The sequence below is a fragment of the Oncorhynchus clarkii genome, chromosome 31, assembly GCF_045791955.1.
Source record: "Oncorhynchus clarkii lewisi isolate Uvic-CL-2024 chromosome 31, UVic_Ocla_1.0, whole genome shotgun sequence".
NCBI classification, from domain to species: domain Eukaryota; kingdom Metazoa; phylum Chordata; class Actinopteri; order Salmoniformes; family Salmonidae; genus Oncorhynchus; species Oncorhynchus clarkii.
In genome coordinates this window covers 21,267,203-21,288,710 of record NC_092177.1, presented here as the reverse complement: position 1 = coordinate 21,288,710, position 21,508 = coordinate 21,267,203, and the positions used below count along the sequence as shown (strand labels likewise).

The 21,508-nt window shown below is 44.9% G+C and overlaps 1 protein-coding gene across 2 annotated transcripts in view; it reads right to left on the bottom strand.

The window, feature by feature from the left end:
- Positions 1–21,508, bottom strand: part of LOC139391205 (mitogen-activated protein kinase kinase kinase kinase 4-like) — a 131,482-nt gene that overhangs the window by 62,863 nt on the left and 47,111 nt on the right. The window contains exons 11-17 of one of the 2 annotated variants that reach the window (XM_071138819.1): positions 21,394–21,466; positions 18,629–18,836; positions 17,958–18,089; positions 15,922–15,987; positions 11,384–11,584; positions 9,623–9,781; positions 2,014–2,145 (exon numbers count right to left, since the gene is read on the bottom strand). In XM_071138819.1, the coding sequence (XP_070994920.1) occupies positions 2,014–2,145; positions 9,623–9,781; positions 11,384–11,584; positions 15,922–15,987; positions 17,958–18,089; positions 18,629–18,836; positions 21,394–21,466 (971 nt within the window). Of the gene's footprint in view, positions 1–2,013; positions 2,146–9,622; positions 9,782–10,481; positions 10,632–11,383; positions 11,585–15,921; positions 15,988–17,957; positions 18,090–18,628; positions 18,837–21,393; positions 21,467–21,508 lie in introns of those variants that run through there. The other variant, XM_071138820.1, reaches the window with a different exon arrangement.

Genomic DNA, 21,508 nt, shown 5'->3' with positions numbered 1-21,508 from the left:
CTGTGGAAAGAACTGAAAACTGCTGTTCACAAATGCTCTCCATCCAACCTCACTGACCTCGAGCTGTTTTGCAAGGAGGAATGGGAAAAAATGTCAGTCTCTCGATGTGCAAAACTGATAGAGACATACCCCAAGCGACTTACAGCTGTAATCGCAGCAAAAGGTGGCGCTACAAAGTATTAACTTAAGGGGGCTGAATCATTTTGCACGGCCAATTTTTCAGTTTTTGATTTGTTAAAAAAGTTTGAAATATCCAATAAATGTCGTTCCACTTCATGATTGTGTCCCACTTGTTGTTGATTCTTCACAAAAAAATACAGTTTTATATCTTTATGTTTGAAGCCTGAAATGTGGCAAAAGGTCGCAAAGTTCAAGGGGGCCGAATACTTTCGCAAGGCACTGTAAATCTTACCAAAAACATGTTGGGTCATTTTAACAGCTTTTAATTTCCATAAAACAGGTCAAACTGATGTAATTTGAAAATGTAGCAAGGAAAATTCAACAACACAGACATTTGTTTCATCACAAAACCGGAGAGTAACATCTGTCCATTGAAGTCCACAAAAAAAATCTTGCATGTACAAATAGTTATGACCTGCAGTATGGTCAAGCAAGTTAATGTTTTCAACAGTTTACTAAACAACTACTGATATAGACCCATGGAGTTACCGCAAGTCAGAACAAAGACAACAGGAGCCCTGTCTCCGCTATTCCAGCATCATTTAAACATTCTCAAATCAAAAAGGCTATATATGCTCAATTTAATACACCGAAAACAAATTTAAAGACACCAAAAACTATTTACTGCAATCACTGTTTGCGAAATGTAATGTGGCTGTCCATGGGACTGATTTGTGTGTGTGTGTGTGTGTGTGTGTGTGTGTGTGTGTGCAAGTAAAGCTAAAAACGTTGACTCACCCTACTTGTAAACTAGTTGAATGCCAATGCCATCCTCCTCTCTTTCATGTTGGCAAGAACAGTCTATGGCTTTGTCACACAGTACACTTTTAGTTTTGTTGTCGTAGGCTACCTATGCTTGCTTGCTAGCCTAACTTCCTCACATGAGCAACAACGAACCAGCTAAGTTAGCTAGCTAGTTAATGTGAATGTACTAGGCTACATCTAGGCTACATTGAACATCAATCGTCTCAGGCCAGGGGCACAACATATTAATTTATGGTTAGATCAGAATTGCTGTTATAATCATTGGTCTGTACAGAGAATTAAATCAAAACCACATGTCCAAATCACCATCTCCATCCATTGCTTAGGAAAGAGCCAATTTAGCAAGCTAGCTACTGCAGAACATGGTGTGAAGCAAATTCACTAATTATTTTATGTTTTTAAAAAAAATCAAAGTAGGCCAAATGCTTGCTGGCATCAATCAAATGCTACGGCAGCAACATGTTATACTCTTTTGGTCCTAACACCATCAGATACATGGACTACACATACTGAGACAGAGGGGAGCTGTTTCCCTCGCTCCAATGATTTCTCTGGTGAGATTCAACCACTTGCGAACTGACAGAAAATTATGAAAACACAGAGAGAGACGAAATATACATTATTTTATAATATTTGGGGAAGCCTGGCTTGCCTTGGCATCCATGAATACACAACACTGAGTGCAGGTGAACAAACAGCTGACCCGCGCATCAATAACACACATGCACGCACGCACACACACACACACACACACACACACACACACACACACACACACACACACACACACACCCCCCTCCACACACACACACACCACACAAATACAGACACACACCACTCAGATCCAAATATGCACCACACATACAGAACACTGTATGGTACTGTATACAGACAGACAGACAGACAGACAGACAGACAGACAGACAGACAGACAGACCATATACCTCACAGATATAGTGTTGTACATGCACACAACTGGAAGACAGACAGACAGACAGACAGACAGACAGACAGACAGACAATAACCTTTAGTTACACCTGACGTGAGATTGATTAAGTCTGACCAACCTTTGGTGGGTGCTCCACAGAGCTTGGGAAGTCCCAGAAGGCATCATCAAACGTAGGAGACATGGGAGTGGTGGCCATGTCAGACATAGAGCTGCTGTGAAGGGTGTCTCGACTGGAGCCAAGATTGGCATTCTGAAATGGAGACTTAGTTTAGTTCAGGCCATTTATTTTTGGATACGTACAGCTCTGGGTTAGATTACTTTATTTAGTGACACATTGGTCGCCTCCCAAGTGCCACTGTATTCCCTGCATAGTGCATTACATGCAATCATATGGGCCCTGGTTAAAAGTTTAATATAAAGGTAATAAGGTACTATCTGGGAGAGAGCCTCTGTAGGTACTACAGACAAGATGGGGAATATGAATGAGGAGGTAGTAGCAGTAGTTGTTGCACAGATAGAACAATGAGTCAGATATTTAACCAGATGTATAAATGTGAAGCATTCAGTTGGCGTTTCCACTCACTACCAAATATGGTGAGGAAAGGAAGCCCAGTGGACGGCAGTGGGAGAAGATGGAGTGAGATGGATTTTGGCCGACATTCTGCTAATTTTCTCATCGATGAAACATTTCATCTCCATACAGTTTACTGTTTCCAAAACTAGAATCTGTGACAAACAGAGTGGAATGCGTTTTGTAGACTTTAGCCTTTGCCAGTTTAGAAAAATTCAATTTAGAAGGATTGCAAAGGCGAATTGAATTATAGCACATGCGCACTTCACAGAGTAGGTGTTTCTTAACCAAAATATGCAAATAAATGCTAGAACGCGCCAGTAGGATCTCACTAGCTCGTGCTTGGCTCTGCCCACTATGATTTGCTCCCATTGGAAACGACAGGCTCTGGTCTATCTTGGGTTAGTTATGAAAATATTTAGTTGTAGGGTTCTGGGTAATGTATAAGGAAGGAAAACTATGTAATCAACCACTGAGCACACGCCTGGGATGGCACATAGAATATTTATACAGACGCGGTCAAATACAGTGCATTCGAAAAATAAAAAAAATCCCACTTATCAATCTACACACAATAACCCATAAGGACAAAGCAAAAACAGGTTAAGAAATGTTTGCTAATTTATTAAAAATAAAAACTGAAATGTCACATTTACAAAAGTATTCAGACCCTTTACTCAGTACTTTGTTGAAGCACCTTTGGCAGCGACTACAACCCTGAGTCTTCTTGGGCATGACGGTACAAGCTTGACAGACCTGCATTTGGGGAGTTTCTCCCATTCTTCTCTGCAGATCCTCTCAAGCTCTGTCAGGTTGGATGGGGAGTGTCACTGCACAGCTATTTTCAGGTTTCTCCAGAGATGTTAGATCGGGTTCAAATCCGGGCTCTGGCTGGGCCACTCAAAGACATTCACAGCAGGCTTCCTAATTGTCCCTAGAATTTCTAAGCAAACAGCTGGAGGCAGTGCTTTCTCCTATAGAGCTCAATTTTTATGGAATGGTCTGCCTACCCATGTTAGAGACGCAGACTCGGTCTCAACCTTTCTCCTATAGAGCTCCATTTTTATGGAATGGTCTGCCTACCCATGTGAGAGACGCAGACTCGGTCTCAACCTTTAAGTCTTTACTGAAGACTCATCTCTTCAGTGGGTCATATGATTGAGTGTAGTCTGGCCCAGGAGTGTAAAGGTGAACGGAAAGGCTCTGGAGCAACGAACCGCCCTTGCTGTCTCTGCCTGGCCGGTTCCCCTCTCTCCACTGGGATTCTCTGCCTCTAACCCTATTACAGGGGCTGAGTCATTGGCTTACTGGTGCTCTTCCATGCCGTCCCTAGGAGGGGTGCGTCACTTGAGTGGGTTGAATCACTGACGTGATCTTCCTGTCTGGGTTGGTGATCTTCCTGTCTGGGTTGATTAATGATTTGAGATACAGTGGAATTATCATTATTATTAGGTTTTGTCTATAGTTAACTTTTGGGTTTCTGAATCGGTGTAGAATAATGAATGCTAGCAAAGTGTTTTCTGTTTTTTTCTTGGAAAATGGGGGTGTCATTGTCTCTCTTTGAAATGTTTCCTGGGATTATAATATTGGAGAGAGTGAGTGAGATTGAGGCCGTAAACTACCAAATTGAAAAGGGCCTGGAAGATTTTGGGGGGTTTTTACCTTAAGGTTTGCAAATACACACACACACAACACATTTGTTATGACTATTTGTTGGTGTTTTTAAAATACTATGTTTGATTTGTTTTGAAATTTTATTTGGGTTTAGTGAGTTTTCCATTTGTTTTAGTGCCAATGTATCTTAAAGGGGCACGCACGCACATGGAATTTTTCTGAGTTTTAATTTTCTGAGTTTTAATTAAACACGTGAATTCTTTTGATAAAGGAATGTTCTGGGAACCTGGGATACAACATGTAGGAAATGTTTGACTATTAAAAAAAAATGTGTAAGAAACCCTTCTTTGAAGGGTTTGTATGACCTATGACCTCTATCATGACTTTCCGTTGTGGCTTGATCACCCTCATTGGAAAGCCATTTGGATAATGAAGTTAAGATAATTTGTAATACTGATTTCAAGGTAATTTGTGTAATTGATAAATATGATGGAGTTTATAGTTCTTAGCCATATTTGTCATTTGGACCAATGTGAAGAAGGAGAGGGCATTGCCTTTAACTAAAGGTAGGCTGCTTTAAGTCTATTTTCCTATGACCAAATGGGTAAAATAATTTTTTCTTTGTGGAGTTTTTCAGAGTAGTGCTTTTAATTTGATTAGGTTATTTGATTTAAAAAATATATATTTTGTACCAGTAGTAGTGTTGTTGTATACATTATTCTCATGGAGAGATATGTGTTAAAGTGGGGGAGGATTCAGTTCTATGAGGTTTTGGATTGAAGTTTACACACCTTGATTGATGTGAAGGAGTTTATTGTTGTGTTGATTGTTCTGTTCTGTTCTATTCCCGATGGGTTATAGGTCTAACTTCCTGATCCTGTGGCTCTACGATGGAGTTGACAGTGTGATGGGGAGTATAAGCCAATTTGAAAGAATAGTTTCAATAGAATGTGTTGTTATTCTCTTTGAAATATGTTTAGACATTTGTATTAATTAATGAATTGGTAAAAGTAATAATTTATCATGTAGTTAATGAACTGAACTAAACTGTTGTTCTAATCTGTTCTTTTGAGGTTATCATGAAAAGTGACATCAGACAGTATCTTAATGCATGGAAGTGATAATTGGACCGAACTGTGTGTGTACCTCAAAACACCCTCTAACTGGCTGAAGAAGAGTGACAAAGGTATTGAATAAGGCCCTGTCTGAACCACTTCTACCAAGATAAGGGAGCGGAGCCAGAAATCAGTGTACAGCATCCGATCTAAGCTATCAACAGCTTTTCTTTCATGTTTCTCTCAGGAGTGTGAGAGGAGTCCACGTGGAGTGAGCATGGAGAGAAATCTGTTCTAAACTTCTCTTACGTTGCTGGTATACTGGTTGACGAATGGACAAGACATAATGGGTGGTAAAGGTGAGACATTGAAATTGGGACATTATCATGGGCCATCCACTTTGAACTGTAAAGCTATCTAAAGAAGAACGAAGAAGAATCAGTGCCTGAGAGAGGGGGTTGGTCAACTGTGCCCAAAATTGTTTTACACTTTTGTGGTATCAGGTTGATTGTAGAGGTCTACACCACATAAAATTATAGTAATTTAGATTAAGAATGCATTGAGATACTGATCTGTATTATAATCGTGATAAAAAAGTTAATAGTAGAATTATGGGATAATTATACTGGATGTTAATATAAATGTACATTCTGCCAATGTGTGTTAAATTGAGTTTTTTACTTTGAGTGATAAGACCAATTTGAATCACTGAGCAATGTCATTCTAAATTTTGGTTGGATAATTAACTGGGTTCTAATTGCGATTTATTTGGAAAATGAATGATTTTTAAAACTAAAGAATTGTTTTGATTGTTTTTATGAACTAAAGATGTTGACGCTATTATAAGCATGGCATGGTGAATGGAGAAGGTGAACTCTGATTTGGAGTGAAATTGATCCTAATCTATTTGATCTATAGGCATTGCCTTATAAATAGTGTAATCATGATGCTTATCTTGGGTCATGTTCATTAGGCACCAAGGGGATACATTTTATTTTAACTATAAGTCATTACCTGGATTTGTAACCCTATGCTAATTTAGTTTCTGGAATGGAAATAGTCATTTCCAACATACTATGCCGATCTATTGGAGTGTGATAGATAACTAAAGATTATTTTATTAAACTCCATTGTTGCATGCCCTGCATTAAACATGTGTTTTTCACTGTCTATGGAAAATATAGCTTTGAATCTCATAAACTGTATGTAGTTTTAGTTTAATCTTCGTGGGTTCGTGCAGGTGGCTGTGTATCATAACCTTCCCAGACAAATTGCAAGAGTGCTTAGAAAATGTGTTGGGGATTGAAATAAGAGACAGTGCTGAGTTTCTTGGAATGAAGCTGGTCATGTGCAGGAACCCCATGCAATGAGTTACTGTTTTGTGATTTTTGGTTTATGTAGAATATATGTATTTTCTATGTAAATGAATGTTCTCTTAAATCTTGTAATTTTCTTTTAAGTTGAGAATATTCTCAAAATGGGGGAGATGTCGTAGAAAATTGCATGATGTTATAACGCTTGTAAGATTATGTTATAATGCTTGTATTACATTATAATAGTTGTTACATTTGACAGAATAGAGTATTGTGTGTGTGTTCCACTGAGGATGGGCCTCTATGAGATAACACGGACAGAGGAGATTTACGATGTCTTTGGGGTGATAAAACCTAAAGAGCATTCCAGATAACATGAGCTAATGGTTCTGTTCTATGCCGTAGCAGGGAGAGACGGTTCCGTTTTGAAGTGAGGGGGCCAGACACTGGTCTTTACAATGAGAACTGTTGACACTGTCTGCTATGTTTTATAGATATCTTTCATACAAATCTTTGTGAACTGTTCCTAAGATCTGTGGTTCGTCAGTGTAAGTTGAGAGGGGTGTATCTTGGCTATAAAAGATCTTTGTACTTTTCTGGTGGTACTTCTCAACGGTTCATTAGAAATAGTGAATTGTTGAAAGTCAAATGCTATTGCAAAGCTTATAATTATTAAAGATGTAGTTTAAGTATAACTCTGACTGGTGTGTAGTTTGTAACTCTCCTCATTTGGTAAAGCAGAAATATGCCACCACAGAAGCCACTCCTGCGTTGTCTTGACTGTGTGTCCTGTTGGAAGGTGAACCTTTGCCCCAGTCTGAGCTGTCTGGAGCAGGTTTTCATCAAGCATCTCACTGTACTTTGATCCGTTCATCTTTCCCCTCGATCCTGACTAGTCTCCCAGTCCCTGCCACGGAAAAATATCCCTACACCATGATGCTGCCACCACCATGCTTCACCGTAGGGATGGTATTGGCCAGGTGATGAGCGGTGCCTGGTTTCCCCTGGACGTGTCACTTGGCATTCAGGCCACAGTGTTCAATCTTGGTTTCATCATACCAGAAAATATTGTTTCTCATGGTCTGAGGGTCCTTTAGGTGCCTTTTGTCAAACTCCAAGCGGTCTGTCATGTGTCTTTTACTGAGAAGTAGCTTCCGTCTGGCCACTCTACCATAAAGGCCTGATTGGTGGAGTGCTGCAGAGATGGTTGTCCTTCTGGAAGGTTCTGCCATCTCCACAGAGGAACTCTAGAGCTCTATCAGAGTGACCAATGGGTTCTTGGTCACCTCCCTGACCGGGTGGCCAGCTCTAGAAAGTCTTGGTGGTTCCAAACTTCTTCCATTTAAGAATGATGGAGGCCACTGTGCTCTTGGGGAACTTCAAGGCGGCAGAAATGTTTTGGTACCCTTCCCCAGATATGCGTCTCGACACAATCCTGTCTCTGAGCTCTATGGACAATTCTTTTGACCTTATGGCAGGGTCTGAATACTTATGTAAATGAGGTATTTCTATTTTTTATTTGTAAAAAAATGTGAAAACTTTTATAAAAAACTGTTTTCGCTTTGTCATTATGGGGTAGTATGTGTAGATTGATCAGGATTCTTAAAATCCATTTTATAATAAGGATGTAACCTAAAAAAATGTGGAAAAAGTGAAGGGGTTTGAATACTTTCTGAGTGCACTGTATATTGGCACCCTTGCACGATTCACTATTTCTTGTAAAATAAGTTGAATTTGAAAAAGGCTTTTGGTGTTCACATGTGTATTTTTTCATTTACAACTGTAAAGAACCAAAACAAATAATAATATCAAAACTGTAATTGAGATTCTTCACTTAAAAAAAATGACTCCAGAGAATGCGTTTCCACTGCTCCAGAATCCAATGGCGGTGAGCTTTACACCACTCCAGCCGACGCTTGGCATTGCGCATGGTGATCTTAGGCTTGTGTGTGGCTGCTCGGCCATCCATTTCATGAAGCTCCCAACGAACAGTTCTTGTGCTGATGTTGCTTCCAGGGGCAGTTTGGAACTCGGTAGTGAGTTTTGCAACCGAGGACAGATGATTTTTACGCGCTACGTGCTTCAGTACTCAGAGGTCCCGTTCTGTGTGGTTGTGTGGCCTACCACTTCGCGGCTGAGCCATTGTTGCTCCCAGATATTTCCACTTCAAAATAACCGCACTTACAGTTGACCGGGGCAGCTTTAGCAGGGCAGAAATTTGACAAACTGACTTGTTGGAAAGGTGGATTATTACAATGTATTACATGTCACTGAGCTCTTCAGTACAGGCCATTCTACTACTGTCAATGTTTGTCTGGCGATCGCATGGCTGTGTGCTCAATTAAATACACCAGTTAGCAACGGGTGTGGCTGAAATAGCCAAATCCACTAATTTGAAGGGGTGTCCACATACCTTTGGCCATGTGTATATTTCACAGCGGTGTAGATGGTACAATGATTCTCTGTACTATACTAGTTTATTTTGACACATAAACTAAAATTAGGTAAACTATTATAGTTTTAGCAACCAGGAAAAGGTGGAGTGATTTCTGCATACCGCAACTTTTAACAGTATTGCACTTTTCATGTAGCATACTTTTTGCCAGCTGAACTGAACGTTCAAATCCTGTTACTGCAGGATTATTTTAGCTGTGACAATATAGGTAAAATTAAGACCCTACATCTGTACCTTCCCAACAGAACAGCTGACACAAACTGTAGGAGAGTGCAAAATATGTTGCAATGATCAAAATATATTTTGAAAGCCATGACACACATTTGATTGTTCAATAGGGTCTTGCAAGAGGTCTTGTAACTTCATAATAAACAGAAACAGAATGACATTTACAGTAATGTGTCATCTTAAATTCACAGTGACTGATAAAGAGAGGCAATGCCTATTCTCGGAATTGTGTGCTAACCCTTTACTTTTAATATGTTTGGAAGCTTGTTAAAAATAACTGGGTTAATGTTAAGTATGTATGGTTGTGGAAGCCCTAAATCAATGTAATGTACACTGTAAGTACATTTTGTATATGCCTACTGTAGCTACATAATGATTTTCCAAACTGGGGCAAATAAAGATATTGATTGATTTGATTGATTGGTAGTTTTTGGTAGTTTTGATTGGAGTTAAGGTACGCTGGTTTCGGCAGGGGGGCGGGGCTACATTACCTGTTGTATGGCAGCCCTCTGCGTGGCAGGGGTACAGGGGCTGGAGCTGCTCCCAGAGCTCAGTCTGGTATGGACACGCAGGGGGAGGGGCATCCCAGTCAGCACTCTGTTCAGGTTGGCCTGACAGCTGTCAGAAACCTTCACCCTGTCCATCTCCATCTGAGCAACATGGAAGAGCAGTCAGAAACCTTCACCCTGTCCATCTCCATCTGAGCAACATGGAAGAGCAGTCAGAAACCTTCACCCTGTCCATCTCCACCTAAGCAACATGGAAGAGCTGTCAGAAACCTTCACCCTGTCCATCTCCATCTGGGCAACATGGAAGAGCGGTCAGAAACCTTCACCCTGTCCATCTCTATCTGAGAAACATGGAAGAGCAGTCAGAAACCTTCACCCTGTCCATCTCCATCTGAGCAACATGGAAGAGCTGTCAGAAACCTTCACCCTGTCCATCTCCATCTGAGAAACATGGAAGAGCAGTCAGAAACCTTCACCCTGTCCATCTCCATCTGAGCAACATGGAAGAGGAGTCAGAAACCTTCACCCTGTCCATCTCTATCTGAGAAACATGATAGAGCAGTCAGAAACCTTCACCCTGTCCATCTCCATCTGAGCAACATGGAAGAGCTGTCAGAAAACTTCACTCTGTCCATCTCCATCTGAGCAACACGGAAGAACAGTCAGAAACCTTCACCCTGTCCATCTCCATCTGAGCAACACGGAAGAGCAGTCAGAAACCTTCACCCTGTCCATCTCCATCTGAGCAACATGGAAGAGGAGTCAGAAACCTTCACCCTGTCCATCTCTATCTGAGAAACATGATAGAGCAGTCAGAAACCTTCACCCTGTCCATCTCCATCTGAGCAACATGGAAGAGCTGTCAGAAAACTTCACTCTGTCCATCTCCATCTGAGCAACACGGAAGAACAGTCAGAAACCTTCACCCTGTCCATCTCCATCTGAGCAACATGGAAGAGCTGTCAGAAACCTTCACCCTGTCCATCTCCATCTGAGCAACATGGAAGAGCAGTCAGAACCTGACACCTGAACACTGGAGTCAGACAGTATTACAGTATACTGGAATATCAAATATCACTAATAACCCAAAACGGAGACACTTGGATATCAGACATGAATGACCACTAAAACAAACACAACGCTGGACAGACAGAGAGACAGACAGGGAAGTGGGTCCAGACAGAGAGACAGACAGGGCATTGGGACAGACATAGACACAGACATGGCAGTGGGACAGACAGAGAGACAGACAGGGCAGTGGGACAGACAGAGAGACAGACAGGGCAGTGAGATAGACAGAGAGACAGACAGGATAGTGGGACAGACAGGGCAGTGGGACAGACATAGACACAGACATGGCAGTGGGACAGACAGAGAGACAGACTGGGACAGTCAACACACAGAGAGACAGACACGGCAGTGGGACAGACATAGACACAGACATGGCAGTGGGACAGACTGGGACAGTCAACAGACAGAGAGACAGACACGGCAGTGGGACAGACATAGAAACAGAGGGCAGTGAGACAGACAAAGAGACAGACAGGGGCGGTGGGACAGGCAGAGAGATAGACAGGGGCAGTGGGACAAAGAAACAGACGAGGGCAGTGGGACAGACAGAGAGACAGACAGGGCAGTGGGACAGACAGAGAGACAGTGCAGTGGGACAGAGAGAGGTAGCGGGGAGGGGCGGCTGAGGGAGACAGGGGGAGTGGGACAAAGGGGAGGGTCAGGGGACTTTACCACTTTGCGCTGGCTATTTGCGGGGCAGTTATGCGTGGCGCTAGCAGCCTTGTGGGGCTCCCTCTTTATGTGCCTGTGGTCGTGCTGAAGTGAAAGCAGCTGCGTCTGGTCTTTGGGCAGCGTGCGGTGGAACTTTTTACCCTGCTGCTGCTGGGGCTGCTGCTGAGGATGAGGCTGTGGAGGTGGAGGCTCGGTCCTCCTCTACACAATGACAGAGACAAACACAGGACACTGAAGTTCTGAAGCCTCATCCCAGGCCTGCAGTACTGCCCCCAAACAGATAGATAACAGAGCCATGTGGCCAACGCTACAGCCTGGAAACGGCTGCTTTCAATGGAGCATCTACTGTAGCTAGCAGCCCCTGAGGGAGCCTCTACTGTAGCTAGCAGCCCCTGCGGGAGCCTCTACTGTAGCTAGCAGACCCTGCGGGGGCCTCTACTGTAGCTAGCAGACCCTTCGGGAGACTCTCTGTAGCTAGCAGACCCTGGCCCTGCAGGAAACTCTACTGTATCTAGCAGGCCCTGGCCCTGCATGAGACTCTACTGTATCTATCAGACCCTGGCCCTGCAGGAAACTCTACTGTATCTAGCAGGCCCTGGCCCTGCAGGAGACTCTACTGTATCTATCAGACCCTGGCCCTGCAGGAAACTCTACTGTATCTATCAGACCCTGGCCCTGCAGGAAACTCTACTGTAGCTAGCAGACCCTGGCCCTGCAGGAGCCTCTACTGTAGCTAGCAGACCCTGGCCCTGCAGGAGCCTCTACTGTAACTAGCAGACCCTTCGGGAGACTCTACTGTAGCTAGCAGACCCTTCGGGAGACTCTACTGTAACTAGCCGACCCTTCAGGAAACTCTTCTGTATCTAGCAGACCCTGGCCCTGCAGGAGACTCCATTGTAGCTAGCAGGCCCTGGCCCTGCAGGAGACTCTACTGTATCTAGCAGGCCCTGCAGGAGCCTCTACTGTAGCTAGAAAACCCTGGCCCTGCAGGAGACTCAACTGTACCTAGCAGACCCTGCAGGAGACTCTACTGTAACTAGCAGACCCTACAGGAGACTCTACTGTAGCTAGCAGGTCCTGCAGGATCCTGTACTGTAGCTAGCAGACCCTGGCCCTGCAGGATCCTGTACTGTAGCTAGCAGACCCTGGCCCTGCAGGATCCTCTACTGTAGCTAGCAGACGCTGGCCCTGCAGGATCCTCTACTGTAGCTAGCAGACCCTGACCCTGCAGGACCCTCTACTGTAACTAGCAGACGCTGGCCCTGCAGGATCCTCTACTGTAGCTAGCAGACGCTGGCCCTGCAGGATCCTCAACTGTAGCTAGCAGACGCTGGCCCTGCAGGATCCTGTACTGTAGCTAGCAGGCCCTGACCCTGCATGATCCTCTACTGTAGCTAGCAGGCCTTGACCCTGCAGGATCCTGTACTGTAGCTAGCAGACCCTTGCCCATGCGGTCCCTCTACTGTAGCTAGCAGATCCTGACCCTGCAGGATCCTCTACTGTAGCTAGCAGACGCTGGCCCTTCAGGATCCTCTACTGTAGCTAGCAGACCCTGGCCCTGCGGTCCCTCTACTGCAGATAGCAGACGCTGGCCCTGCAGGATCCTCTACTGTAGCTAGCAGACCCTTGCCCTGCGGTCCCTCTACTGTAGCTAGCAGACGCTGGCCCTGCAGGATCCTCTACTGTAGCTAGCAGACCCTGACCCTGCAGGACCCTCTACTGTAGCTAGCAGACGCTGGCCCTGCAGGATCCTCTACTGTAGCTAGCAGACGCTGGCCCTGCAGGATCCTCTACTGTAGCTAGCAGATGCTGGCCCTGCAGGATCCTGTACTGTAGCTAGCAGGCCCTGACCCTGCAGGATCCTCTACTGTAGCTAGAAGGCCCTGACCCTGCAGGATCCTGTACTGTAGCTAGCAGACCCTTGCCCTGCGGTCCCTCTACTGTAGCTAGCAGACCCTGACCCTGCAGGATCCTCTACTGTAGCTAGCAGACGCTGGCCCTGCAGGATCCTCTACTGTAGCTAGCAGACCCTGGCCCTGCGGTCCCTCTACTGCAGATAGCAGACCCTGACCCTGCAGGACCCTCTACTGTAGCTAGCAGACGCTGGCCCTGCAGGATCCTCTACTGTAGCTAGCAGACCCTGACCCTGCAGGATCTCATTGAAACTAATACTGTAGAGAGGCTTAAGTCTCCAGACTTCAGAACTGGAGGAGGTATTATTTCAGGAGGGGCACTCCCAGGCATGATCAGCACACATTTAAAGCACACAGGCAAGCACACACACACACCCGCTAGAAGCACACACACACACACACACACACACACACACACACACACACACACACACACACACACACACACACACACACACACACACACACACACACACACACACACACACACACACACACACACACACACACACACACACACACACACACACACACACACACACACACACACACACACACACACACACACACACACACACACACAGCAGACATTTCCCTTCTCAGCTCTTAAGGTTCCTTGGAAAACTCTTGCCAAGTTAAGAACCTTTGAGCTCAGTGGGGGGTTCTTGACGTGGCATCTACGCTTCTTCAGAATTCTAAAAGGTTATTGAAATGTATGGAATCCTGCTGATGTGTGCCTTTTATAGCACACAGCAACTTGACCATTGTTGACTAGTGTTGATTTTGCAGTGTAACATTTCTAGTGTTGCACCTGTTACTGAAATGGTTGATCCAGTTTGGATGCTTTAGGTAGTCCCCTAACCCTGACAGTCATTCTGAGCACAAGTTGAAGGTGAATACAAATTCCAAATGTTGGATATCCCCACTCTGGATGGATTCTAATAGGAATTACACATCACTTTGCAAGCCAGCATAATGTGACTTGCAGGCCTGATGTGGCACGTAAACTATGAGTTTCAGGCCAGTGTATAAGGGTAAAACTCTCAAAATAAGGCCTCATGAAATATGTATTGTATTGTCTTAAAAAATGTAATTTTAAATCTGACTTTGTGAAGGCCACAGGACTGAAAATGAATGAATGCTACAACCATGTCACTAGGAAACACAGTCATGGGTAGTACTGGTAACTCTAAAATTAACTCGACAGGTACCCTGGGAAGTATGCAAAGAACGCTCAACACCCTACAGCAGGGCTATCCAATTCTGGTTCTGGAGTGCCAAAACATTTCTGTTTTTGGTTTCTACATGGATTTTTTTATGGTTCCTCAAAGAACCATCCCATTTAAGGTTCTTCAGGTTCCCCATGGCATCGCTCTGAAGAACCTTATTTGGTTCCAACTTCAACCTTTATTTTTGAACAGTGTATATTCCTCGTTGGAAGTGGTTACAAGGTCATACTGACATGAAGACTAAAGAGAGAGAAAGCGAAGTTGAGTTAAATCAATTCAACATCTGTAATCCCCATATAAGCTTGGATGTTTTTCATCTATGATTCATGATGAGTTCAACATCATTTTTCATTTTAGTTGCTTAATCAGATTAAATGAGAAACAAAAAGCCCCTTTATGTAATTAGGCATTTAAACTCTCTTTAACCCGTGTTGACAAACATGATGAGAGCATTTTTCTCCAAGCACCACACGCTATTTAAAGGCTAAACACAAACCATGGAATTCTATCATAAGGATCAAGACTAATGATCACAATGAGGATATACATAAATCATCTATTAGGTTTCTGGCTGTTAGGCACAGCAGTGGCCTTCTCAAGCCAACAAGGAGACTGGAATCCTTACTCAAGGGACAAACAAACTTGAATGCATTGTTTTATTCTCCCTACGTTGCGTTGTGAGCCTAAACATTCCCTTTCATTGATTTTCAAACATATTTTTCTTTGCATCACGGTAGGGAGTTACACTTCCATCCATATAACAAACAGTTTATCCGACGTTCCAAAAACAGGGTTCCTCCTGTGAATTCCTTTAGATGCAACTTTGCCCTTTAAAGCAAATGACACCTTTCAGCACAAGGCTCCTTACAGATTCAAAGTCTTTCTTATGTGTTCTCTTCTACAGTACATTACAGTGCTTAGTCTTTTATGTTGCCCTTGAGTACGCAGGGTTGACTGTGTTTTCAGTTAGCCTAGCATCTCTCATCCTTAGAGATCTTTAGAGAATGTGGCCTTTAGCTCCCAATGCTAAGTGTGGGATTTCATGAGAGGAATTATTTAACTGTGAGCTGTGGAACAGGAGCCATAATATACTCTGAGATAGCAACAAGGTCTTGAACTTGAAATCAGCCAGGATAGTCTAAACATTGAATTTTTCCCCATTCCATTTTCTCCACTCCCTCATTGAATACTCCTGACACACCGATGTCCTCACATTCTGTTTCATGCAGAACCAGTAATAATATTTCCCTTAGACTAAGGCACAACATCCAAGCCAAAACATTTAAATTCAATAACCACCCATGTCTTTGATACAAACTGAAGTAATTTCCTGGTAGGGTTTGATGCATTCTGTTCAATGTAGGTTGAGTGAGAAAAATCAGAAAGGAATTATTACCTGTTCAGCTACAGGACCTGCAGGCCTTCCTCCGACATCAACCCGCTGTCTGCCACGATCCTCCACCTAACATTCAACGAGAGAGAAAAAAAGATTTGATAACGTCGAGGTTTCTGACTTAGGAAATCCAAAGACTGAATACTGGTAAAAAAACTAAAATATTCAGTGTCTAGCTGGCTTGCATAAGGCTCTTAACCCTCCTCTTTTAAATATTTAACCATGAAAATCAGTCCACATGACTCTCAAAGGCCCTGATAGAGTGCGTGACAGAATCAAAAGTGTGCAAGGAGTTCTTCCCCCCTGGGTTAACACAGAATGGGTTAAAAACCTTCTCCAGATCATGTTAAACGGTACACACTGCATCTCCAGATGCACGTGAGGATTCATGAGGATGAGGAGGCAGAAGCCCATGTAAGCTACAGCACAGACAGGCAGACAGGAGGAGAGAGAGCAGCACAGCCAGGCAATCAGCCCTACTGACCATCTGGAATAAATTAGTAGCCGGGCCACTTTCCAGGATTCTGCCTAAACTCATTAGAACTACCTTCTGCATTGCACTCACCAAGAGAAACACATGCATGGAGCCAGTCAACTTACACACATAGTCTAAGTCCCAAATGGTACCCTGTTTCCTATATAATGCACTACTTTTGACCAGAGACCCTTGGGGAATAGGGAATACAGGGAAAAGGGTACCATTTGAGACACATGGATCATGATTCAGGGGCTATTGCTCAGCTCATGGTGCGGTGAACAGACTCCAAAACACCTCACACCTCAATGATCCCTCTGAACACCTCAATGATTCCTCTGAACACCTCAATGATCCCTCTGAACACCTTAATGAGCCCTCTGAACACCTCAATGATCCCCCTGAACACCTTAATGAGCCCTCTGAACACCTCAATGATCCCTCTGAACACCTCAATGATCCCTCTGAACACCTTAATGATCCCTCTGAACACCTCAATGATCCCCCTGAACACCTCAATGATCCCTCTGAACACCTCAATGATCCCCCTGAACACCTCAATGATCCCTCTGAACACCTCAATGATTCCTCTGAACACCTCAATGATGCCTGCAATAAACCCACACCTATTGCCATATCATCTACTGTTCTGTTCTGCAGTCAGGCAGGAGTGGCTCATTCAGAGCCAGCGAACTGTGAGAGATTAATTAACCGAGTGTTTGAATTAAACAGACTAATTAAAGTCCTCAGAATGACATGACAGTTCCCTCTACCTTGGCTATAGGATGCTGTAATTGTCACTGACTTCTCGCCATGGCGCTCACCCTAGCTCCAACTTCAAATCATGGGAAATGTTCATACAGCAGAAAAAAGGGGAGTCATTTAATTATTTTCTTTCAGGATGGTCCCACAGGCAATTTCTTTCTATGATCTTCCATAGAGTTTCCAACCATCAGTGGATTTAAATGCTAGCTTGGTAGATTTAATCACCAATGGGCTGAAAACTGAGACAGGTGGAAGTGCTATCTCAACACCTTTCATACCAAATGCATATAAGCAGTTTTTGTAGAGGAACATGTATAAAATGTTAACTTGCACCTGGATTAAAAATGCATTGACCTTGTCACAAGGAATCTTTCAGAGCAGGTAACCGACTAAACAAAGTGGGTCCTGTCCCACTGAACAGTGTTATGTAATGTGTTACGAGACACAACCATGTTAAAATGTTCAGACTTCAGACACAGATTATGTATGGACCTAAAATGTCTAGCGAGACTGTAGAATCTAGATCATATTGGCGCAAGACGATGCCGTCTGAATTCCAGGACCTTACAGCTTGTAGCAGACTACTTACAGGGAAAAAACTAATACAGTGTTATTATACAGGAATCAAAATATTCAGAATCCTCCTCAGGTATTGGGCACAAAAGACCATCTAATCAGTACATATTTTTGGGGCTTCTGCCTATCACGTGGAGCAATGTGGGCAGATAAGAATTAAGCAGGTAGGGGGTCTACTACTTAGAGCATTGTGCTTTTGAGGGGGGTCAAATTTAACAGCTACCCGTCTCTTGTCACTTCTCTTGTTCCTTTCATCCAATAGACCTCTGTCATTAGCTTCAGTCTCCTCCCTCCATAGCATCTCCTGTAGTTCTGGCCATTGGAACCCAGAATCCTGCAGCTGCTTCCTCTGTTGCTGTAACACAACAACAACACCACAAGGCCACTGAACATGGTATTACCTCAACTTCATTCAACACAACAGAATGTTTTCTCTGTAAATAGTCAGTGGGACATCACAGTCCAACACGGCAAATTGCATAACTTTCTAGCCATCTGTACGGCACTATACATCAACAGCAAACACTACAGAACATACAGTTTCTGTGCATTCAGACCTAATATGACATATGTTATTTGTCTTTTGTGCAACGCAAACCACACAGGCGCATCACTCCTGAACGCAATCCCTCCGTATTTGGAAACAACAATAAAATACTCTATATTGTTCTATAAGACAATTCTTTGGTTTGTTCCACACTAAACAGTCCGTCCCATTTGAGCCAAACAAACAACAGGAGAGAGAGACAGAAAGATAGAGAGAAATAGAGAGAAAGCCCGCCAAATCTCTAGCCAGCCAAGCTCATTTTCTGGCTGGGCAGCAGGCATTTGGTTCTGCTGCTCTGTTGGAGACGGCTGCTGAGAGGAGTGTTTCAACTAAAGAGTGTCTCTCACGTCCTCCAGCCTCCTGCGCTGCTCCTTCTGCTGGTGGATCCTCTTCTGCCTCTCGGCCAGCAGCTGCTGTTTGTAACTATCCTGTTCCCGGAGCTGCTGCTGCAGGACCTGCTGCTGTCGCTGGGCTTCTGACCAGTTCTTGTTCTCCTGCTGCAGACGCAGGAACTCTCTTCTCAGAGTGGACTCCCCCGGCAGGTTCACTATGGAGCTAGAGTGATAGGACAGAGAGGGTAGCCGAAAAGCAGGGCACAGAGTGAGTGATGGGCAGGAGGAGTGAGGAGGCACATGGATTTATGGCTAGGAGTATAGTTACACACACACACACACACACACACACACACACACACACACACACACACACACACACACACACACACACACACACACACACACACACACACACACACACACACACACACACACACACACACACACACTCTTGTGGGTATATACGGACTGGGATACACAGGGACACATACTGTACTGTCCACAGCAGAAAATATATATTTTTATAGTCACTGCCATATGGCGCCCTGTCCAGCTAAGCGAAAAGAAGCAGAGCATCTGGTGTCTTCATTGACAAGCCCATGCGTTCACACATTGTGCACTCTCAGACTAATATCCTCTATGACAGTTCTCAGGCCTGCATTACATAAACGGTAGAGCTTGGACTTCACAGAGGGGGTCAGCTGACTGTTTGATGGACCCAGTAGAGCTTGAACTCTAGCTTCACAGAGCGGGCAGCTGGCTGTTTGATGGACCCAGTAGAGCTTGGACTTCACAGAGGGGGTCAGCTGACTGTTTGATGGACCCAGTAGAGCTTGGACTCTAGCTTCACAGAGCGGGCAGCTGGCTGTTTGATGGACCCAGTAGAGCTTGGACTCTAGCTTCACAGAGGGGGCAGCTGGCTGTTTGATGGACCCAGTAGAGCTTGGACTTCACAGAGGGGGCAGCTGGCTGTTTGATGGACCCAGTAGAGCTTGGACTCTAGCTTCACAGAGGGGATTAGCTGACTGTTTGATGGACCCAGTAGAGCTTGGACTCTAGCTTCACAGAGGGGATTAGCTGACTGTTTGATGGACCCAGTAGAGCTTGGACTAGCTTCACAGAGGGGGCAGCTGGCTGTTCAATGGACCCAGTAGAGCTTGGACTCTAGCTTCACAGAGGGGGCAGCTGGCTGTTTGATGGACCCAGTAGAGCTTGGACTTCACAGAGGGGGCAGCTGGCTGTTTGATGGACCCAGTAGAGCTTGGACTCTAGCTTCACAGAGGGGGCAGCTGGCTGTTTGATGGACCCAGTAGAGCTTGGACTCTAGCTTCACAGAGGGGATTAGCTGACTGTTTGATGGACCCAGTAGAGCTTGGACTAGCTTCACAGAGGGGGCAGCTGGCTGTTCAATGGACCCAGTAGAGCTTGGACTCTAGCTTCACAGAGGGGGCAGCTGGCTGTTTGATGGACCCAGTAGAGCTTGGACTCTAGCTTCACAGCAGGGGTCATCTGGCTATTCGATGAACCCAGTAGAGCTTGGAGTCTAGCTGCACAGAGGGGGTCATCTGGCTGTTCAATGGACCCAGTAGAGCTTGGACTTCACAGAGGGGGTCAGCTGGCTATTCGATGGACCCAGTAGAGCTTGGACTCTAGCTTCACAGAGGGGGTCAGCTGGCTATTCGATGGACCCAGTAGAGCTTGGACTAGCATCACAGCGGGGGTCAACTGGCTATTCGATGGACCCAGTAGAGCTTGGACTCTAGCTTCACAGAGGGGGTCAGCTGGCTGTTTGATGGACCCAGTAGAGCTTGGACTTCACAAAGGGGGTTAGCTGACTGTTTGATGGACCCAGTAGAGCTTGGACTTCACAAAGGGGGTTAGCTGACTGTTTGATGGACCCAGTAGAGCTTGGACTCTAGCTTCACAGATGGGGTCAGCCGGCTATTCGATGGACCCAGTAGAGGTTGGACTCTAGCTTCACAGCAGGGGTCATCTGGCTATTCGATGGACCCAGTAGAGCTTGGACTCTAGCTTCACAGAGGGGGTCAGCTGGCTGTTTGATGGACCCAGTAGAGCTTGGACTTCACAGAGGGGGTTAGCTGACTGTTTGATGGACCCAGTAGAGCTTGGACTAGCTTCACAGAGGGGATCAGCTGGCTGTTCCATGGACCCAGTAGAGCTTGGACTCTAGCTTCACAGAGGGGGTCAGCTGGCTATTCGATGGACCCAGTAGAGCTTGGACTCTAGCTTCACAGAGGGGGTCAGCTGGCTATTCGATGGACCCAGTAGAGCTTGGACTCTAGCTTCACAGCGGGGGTCAGCTGGCTATTCGATGGACCCAGTAGAGCTTGGACTCTAGCTTCACAGAGGGGGTCAGCTGGCTATTCGATGGACCCAGTAGAGCTTGGACTCTAGCTTCACAGAGGGGGTCATCTGGCTGTTCAATGGACCCAGTAGAGCTTGGACTCTAGCTTCACAGAGGGGGTCAGCTGGCTGTTTGATGGACCCAGTAGAGCTTGGACTTCACAGAGGGGGTTAGCTGACTGTTCCATGGACCCAGTAGAGCTTGGACTCTAGCTTCACAGAGGGGGTCAGCTGGCTATTCAATGGACCCAGACTCTAGCTTCACAGCAGGGGTCATCTGGCTATTCGAAGGACCCAGTAGAGCTTGGACTCTAGCTTCACAGAGGGGGTCAGCTAGCTGTTCGATGGAACCAGGCGTGACACCAGAGCTAGTGTTTGACCTTCTTTACAGTGTTAACGCTGTGTCATCATACCTGGGTTCACCTTCCTCTTCGTTAATCTCCTCCTCCTCATCCTCACTGCCGCTGTATTCATACTCTGGGCTCTCTGTGGACATGTGACCAGAGTATATTTTAGACATGAGGGATG